At 40.0% G+C, this 6,209-nt stretch overlaps 1 protein-coding gene across 1 annotated transcript; it reads right to left on the bottom strand.

Moving 5' to 3' along the window:
* Positions 1–4,403: 4,403 nt before the first annotated feature.
* Positions 4,404–5,609, bottom strand: LOC120355129. Its single transcript, XM_039443450.1, has one exon. The coding sequence runs from the start codon at positions 5,607–5,609 to the stop codon at positions 4,404–4,406; it is 1,206 nt and encodes a 401-aa protein (XP_039299384.1).
* Between the last annotated feature and the right edge of the window lie 600 nt (positions 5,610–6,209).

Below are 6,209 nucleotides of genomic sequence, written 5' to 3'. Positions count from 1 at the left end.
ACCAAACAGGTCCAACAATTCTACCCAGCAGCCTAACCGTTCTACATCAAATCCTCATCCTTATCCTCATCCTCCTCCTCCTCCTCCTCCTCCTCCTCCTCCTCCTCCATGCTTCCAAACCAGTGCTAATTCAAGAAACCCAAGTACCCAGCCACGTCCTCAACCACATCAATTGCAACCCTGGAACCATGGAGACTTTCGATTAATGTGGGTGCCAGATGACCCAACCTTCCCACCCCAAACCTTCCTTTAAGCATACCCTTCAGTACAGCTACACCCATCACGTGAGAATAAATAAGGTTAGACATTGAAAAATTAAGTTTTAATGCTTCGTCAAATAACGCTGCATGAACAATGCTTCCAACCCTCTTTCTATGCATGACAGTTATGATGGATATAAAAATACTGCTTATTATATATATATTGCAAACATGTACCCCTACAACTATGGATGTCTCTAATATAGGTCAAACTATTACCAGTAGAATTGTAATGAGCAACTATTAACATATATATGGAAATTACAGATGCCGAATTCCTCCGCTACCGCTGATGCCTCTGCTGCCGCAGCCTCTGATGTCACTACAGCCCCATGCAATGCCCCATCTACCACCCCATGCAATGCCCCATCTACCACCCCATGCAATGCCTCTGCAAATGATACCGCTACCATTGATGCCTCCGCTACAACTGACACTTCTGCCACAGCCTCTGATGCCACTGCCGCCCCAACCGCTGATGGTGCTGCCAACAATGCAGAGATAGCCGGAGCAATCTTCAGAGAGGGTAGAGTATTCAAACCTGTCACCCTAGAGAATCTTGCCAAAATGCCCAGAGGAGTACAGATCAATTTACGCTATGTGAAACGTGTAACCAGTATAAATGGTGAGGGAATAACTGCTGAATTAGAAAGAGAGTATGACTATGCACGTTGTTTCATGCCCAAAATGTATATCAACACAGTGTTCAAAAGAGTGGGGGAAGATCCAGTTGATATGACTGGGTATAGTGTTATTATACGCGAAGTTTTACCTTTAAAAAATCGTAATCGTACACATACGTTGGAATTTTTCAAAAATGGAATTCCATGTTCCGAAGCCTAAATGCATAAGCTGATTGGATTGTATTATCAATAGGTATTGTAAAGATGTTGTATACTTTGGAAAATTTGCTTAAAATTCTTGAAAATTTGTTTAAAATTCTAAAAATGTATTGCTGTATACTACTTGTAGCATTATGCTTAAGAATACAGAAATGTATTGTTTTATAAGAGTTATTTTGATGTAACAATTTGATGCTTGAAATTCTAAAAATTGTATTGCTGTATACTTGTAACATTATGCTTAAGAATACAGAAATGTATTGTTTTATAAGAGTTATTTTGATGTAACAATTTGATGCTTGAAATTCTAAAAATTGTATTGCTGTATACTTGTAACATTATGCTTAAGAATTCAGAAATGTATTGTCTTATAAGATTTATCTCGATGTAACAAATTCCAGAAAAAAAAATGTATTGTTTACTTGTAATAAATTTTGAAAATAAAAGTATTTTCATCAAAATGTGTCTTTTAAAATGATAATAAACAATATGGATTGTACTTACTTCAACTGCACTGTAGCACATACATGTACATATAAAAAAGAATTGAACAATTTCCTATTGAGTTTTCATTATCCCTTACCATGTCATACAGAGTAAGCTGCTTAACAAGGATTCAAAAAAACATCAAATGAACAGATATCCATTGTGGTGTAGTGGTTAGCGGTGTTGCTTTCCATGCTGTAGGTCCCAGGTTCGAACCTTCAGGGGGGTATAGATTGATGTAGGGTCCCAATTGTTGAGGTAAGTATACAGGGTTGTATACCATAACACCTCAATGGATATCTTTTGATATTTTGCATCTTGGTCAACAATAGATATTAGGCAGTAGACAAAAAACTGTAAACATATCATGACAGGGGAGGAGTGGGGTCGTTGAAACTGTCTTCATTGAAAGCATAGCAACCTAATTTCTTGCCTATATGAGGAAGTAGGATAATCAATAATAACAAATGGTTCAATACACACAGTATTTATTGACAAACATTTATAATCAATCTCCAGTATTGAACAGAATATATACAGCTGAAGAGGTCTTTCTCCTCGGCTATAATCATTGTTGGTGACATAACGCTCAACTGATGGCTTATTCCTTTCACAAACAATGCATGGTCCATCAACTTCGTCATATCCCCCAGTAGATGGCAGTGGCATAGGTATGCGTACAGCCTTGTAGATGCTAATCTCAAAAGCTGAATCACCAGATGTTCCATCCTCCAGCCTGAATCGTTTCACATGTCCTGTACTCTCAATTTTTGTAAATCCTGCAAATTTGATCTCCTTTTGACCCAGTCCCAGTAGACATTTAGATTGCTGTCCACATATAAAATCACACTTGTAGTATTGGTCCTGATTGAGAACACTCAACACAATCTTCACATCCTTTTCCCTCCAGTTGGCTACCTTCTCAAGATTAACAATAGCAGCCATTCTACCATTATCCAACTTGAAGAAAGATTTTAGCAGTATGCAAGTGTCATCAAACATGACAGTGAATTTCATTGCAAGTCCTGGTGGGCAATGACGCATTGCCCTCTTGTTGATATTATCCTGATACTCTTCATAGTTTGCGTGAAAACTTTCAGCAGGAAACATTTCACATCGGTGGAGGTCACATGAGTATTTCTCAATGGTTGTGAAGATCATCACATACAAAGAAAACGTTTCTATCCTTGACTGCATCAACAACAGCCTGATGCTTCTGCCTGAGTCGTATGCATGCACAACTATGAGATTCACGATCTGCACAAAACTCTAAATGACCACTCTCCTTGAAAAAGTCACTCAATGTCATTATACCGTGATAATTCAGTTCAGCTTCAAGCTCACTCACTGCATTAAGCAGATGACGTTCACGTTCACTGTCTGACAACATTGCAAGACTGAGTGCATTTTGTTGTCAGCATCATCTTTTATACTATGCTTGCTGAGTGGTGGGGGTAGCCCATTTCCTGTTTCATCAGGTCTGCATGACGTCATATGATTGTACAATATTGTACAAGTAAACAGTCAACCAACAATTGACAGTTGACAGTTGTTAGTTGACTGTTGACAATTGACAGTTGATTGACAGTTGACAATTGACAGTTGACAGTTGATTGACAGTTGACTGTTATATACCAATGGATACTATGAAAACTGTTCATCAGGTCTGCATGACGTCATATGATTGCACAATATAGTACAAGTATCAAAGAGGAGTGAGGAAGATAAATGATAGAGCATAGAGTTCATTACAATATTTCTTTTTATTGATATCTTCTTACAAAGTTTTGTTAATCCATCCATGTAGAGCAATAACAATTTTCAATGAGCAAAATAGTTTTGTATTTGACAATCCATCAGCAAATGAGTATTAACAGCATTGAAGAAATTGCGACAAAAGGTTCTATCTTCCAACAAAGTTTTGTTAATCCATCCATGTAGAGCAATAACAATTTCCAATGAGCAAAATAGTTGTGTATTTGACAATCCATCAGCGTTGTTGACGTTGTTGGCTGACTGATCTCCAAACGTTAAAGATGATAGCTTGTTCCGCACCATGTCGATAAAGTTGAGTAGATGATGTTCTGGGCAGTATATGCCATCTTGATCCAAATCAGGCGTAGCAGGAAAGAAAAATGCTGATGATAGGTCCAGGTACTCCACATTGTTCAGTTGTAGAATTGTATCCAGTAGAGTAATCTGCTTATATCCATGGACAAAGATTTTAATTGGACGCTGCTGGTTCTGATCCAACCACCTTCCAACTGTTCCACGCACAATTTCCATCAAATCCGAATAGGGAAGATGTTCTCTCCCACAGTCTGACCACCTGAGTCCATGTTTAGCTTGATGTATACAGTTGTTGGCGATGATTTGCCTGCTAGTCTTGAGCATAGACTCAGAGTAGGGAGGCTTGAAAAAGTAGTGATGAGTAGTCACATGATTCTCATCATCTTGCTCCAGGATAGCCATCTCCTTCACAATAAACTTGTTGTCCAAACCTTCAAAACCTTGAAAGTTTATCAGGTACAGTGGTAGTGGTCCAAAAATGTTTTCCGCTCTACTCGATGGCCAGTCATCTACACCACTTTCTGCTGTAATGTGGGAGTTGTCATCATTGAGTCCAGTTGTACTCGTAGAGGCATCTTTCATCAGCGGTCGCTCACCAATAACACAGCCCACCACGTCCTCCCCTTCATGTGAAGACAGCTCCCTCTCCTCAATAAAAAGTCCTCTGTATCCTGTCATGACTGGCTCATTCATTGTCTCGAGCTCAACTGAGCAATTTATCACTGTGCACTGACTATATATCTTTTTATGCTGACAGTACAAGGCCTGACATTGGTCGATACTCTTTAGTCATCTCATGAATCATCATACAGTAGGCAGTTGTATTACCTGGGATGTTTTCAGATGCTTCAAACTCAATCCTCACATCAATACTTCCAGTTTTGAGTGACTCATTTTGCCGGGAGCAATCAAAAGCAAACAGTATTATTTTTCCATCACCAATGGCATTCTTTTCAAACAGAGGGTTGCTTGCACGAGCATTACCATGGTTGTAGACTCCATTGAAAGCTGCATACATGTTGTAGATGCGATTATCATCACCATCAATGCTCTCATATGGGTAGTATCTGCTGTTTAAAAACACTCGAACATCCTTCATATTACACTTGTCAAAGCGAGAACTGTTGGCTGCTGCCACACCTCGTCTTGCAGTCTGTAGCCCAACCACAATGTATCGGGGCTTTTCATGCTGTGATGTTGACTTGACAGTCCATGTATGCTTTCTTGTCTGTGGTAATGTTGGATAGGTATACAACTCCCAATGTCGAAATGATATACTGATGGGTGTGTCATTCTGTACAATCTGTAGCAGACGCAGTTTCACATCATCTGCCACTTCCACATACGGCATTCTCCATAAAAGCTTTGTGATTGCTACATTAGCAGCAGCAACATTCACACAGTCGTGAAAGTTGGGGCTGACCCTCAACACCAGCTCTTGTTTCACATTGAGCAAAATCTGTCTATAGTCTCCAGCAAAGCCTAGCAGGTATCTCAAAGGCACATCCATGATTGTAGTGTCGCCTCCATTGGCAGCAAAATCGGTGAATCCATGAGTTGGGCTAAACTTGTAGCCAGCTCCTTCCATCTTGGTCCACTCATCACGTTCAAATGTAACAGCATTCTTCATTAGGCTGGTAACTCCAGGATTGCGTATACCATCCACCTCCACACCATTGATTTCATAGCGTATCTCTGAAAACACATTGCCGAAGAATCCAGAGACACATGGAGTTCCGGCCACAGCAGCGTTGGCAGCTCCAGTCACAGTATACTCCAAATGTAGATAGCTCTCCGATGGCAGTGTGTAAACATCTTGCTGTTGAATTGGAATCCGTATCTCATCGTTGGCATTATAGCTTACAGTATAGGGTGCATGAGAATGGTACTCAAACCCAATGATACTGTTGTCCGATGACGGTCCATTCTGTGTCACATCCAAAACTCCCATTTTCCTATTCTACTCGTATCTGACAGCCTCGTTCTTGCAAATACTCAATGCTCCTAGATGTTAACCTTGTCAAGGTTGAATGCTGAATGACATCCTTCACTCTATTATCTACTTTTATAGGCTTAGAATGTATCTCTGTAGGAGAAGGAGGAGGAGAGGATGAGGGTGTACTGCAGCAGCCTTATCCAGCCCTTGATTCAGCTTTCCAAATAACAGCACCATCTCACTTGCGTTGTCTCAAATGTAAAGCAATATTTATTTCCTCGCCTCTATTATTTATAAGACGACCGTACTCATCGACTACTTGCAGTGTAATGCTACCAATCTGCTTGATGTCTACAGGTAAATAGATTACATTCTGCACAGTCACCACCATTTTATACCCTGGATCAACGTTTGGGTAAAACTCATAGATCACGTGATCTGTAATTCCATTAGAGTAAGATCCAGTCACAATGTTACAGGTGATGCGTATCACATTAGGCCGACTGATTTGTACAGTATTATCACTTCTAGTAGATGTGTTGGGCTCTATGAACTGGGTATTGGTAAAACCCAACAGTTTCCCTATTGAATCTTGTGGTCGTAAATCCAACTTGG

The sequence above is a fragment of the Nilaparvata lugens genome, chromosome Y (assembly GCF_014356525.2).
Source record: "Nilaparvata lugens isolate BPH chromosome Y, ASM1435652v1, whole genome shotgun sequence".
Classification (NCBI taxonomy): domain Eukaryota; kingdom Metazoa; phylum Arthropoda; class Insecta; order Hemiptera; family Delphacidae; genus Nilaparvata; species Nilaparvata lugens.
Note: the sequence above shows the minus strand (reverse complement) of the source record. Positions and strands in the feature narration are given on the sequence as shown.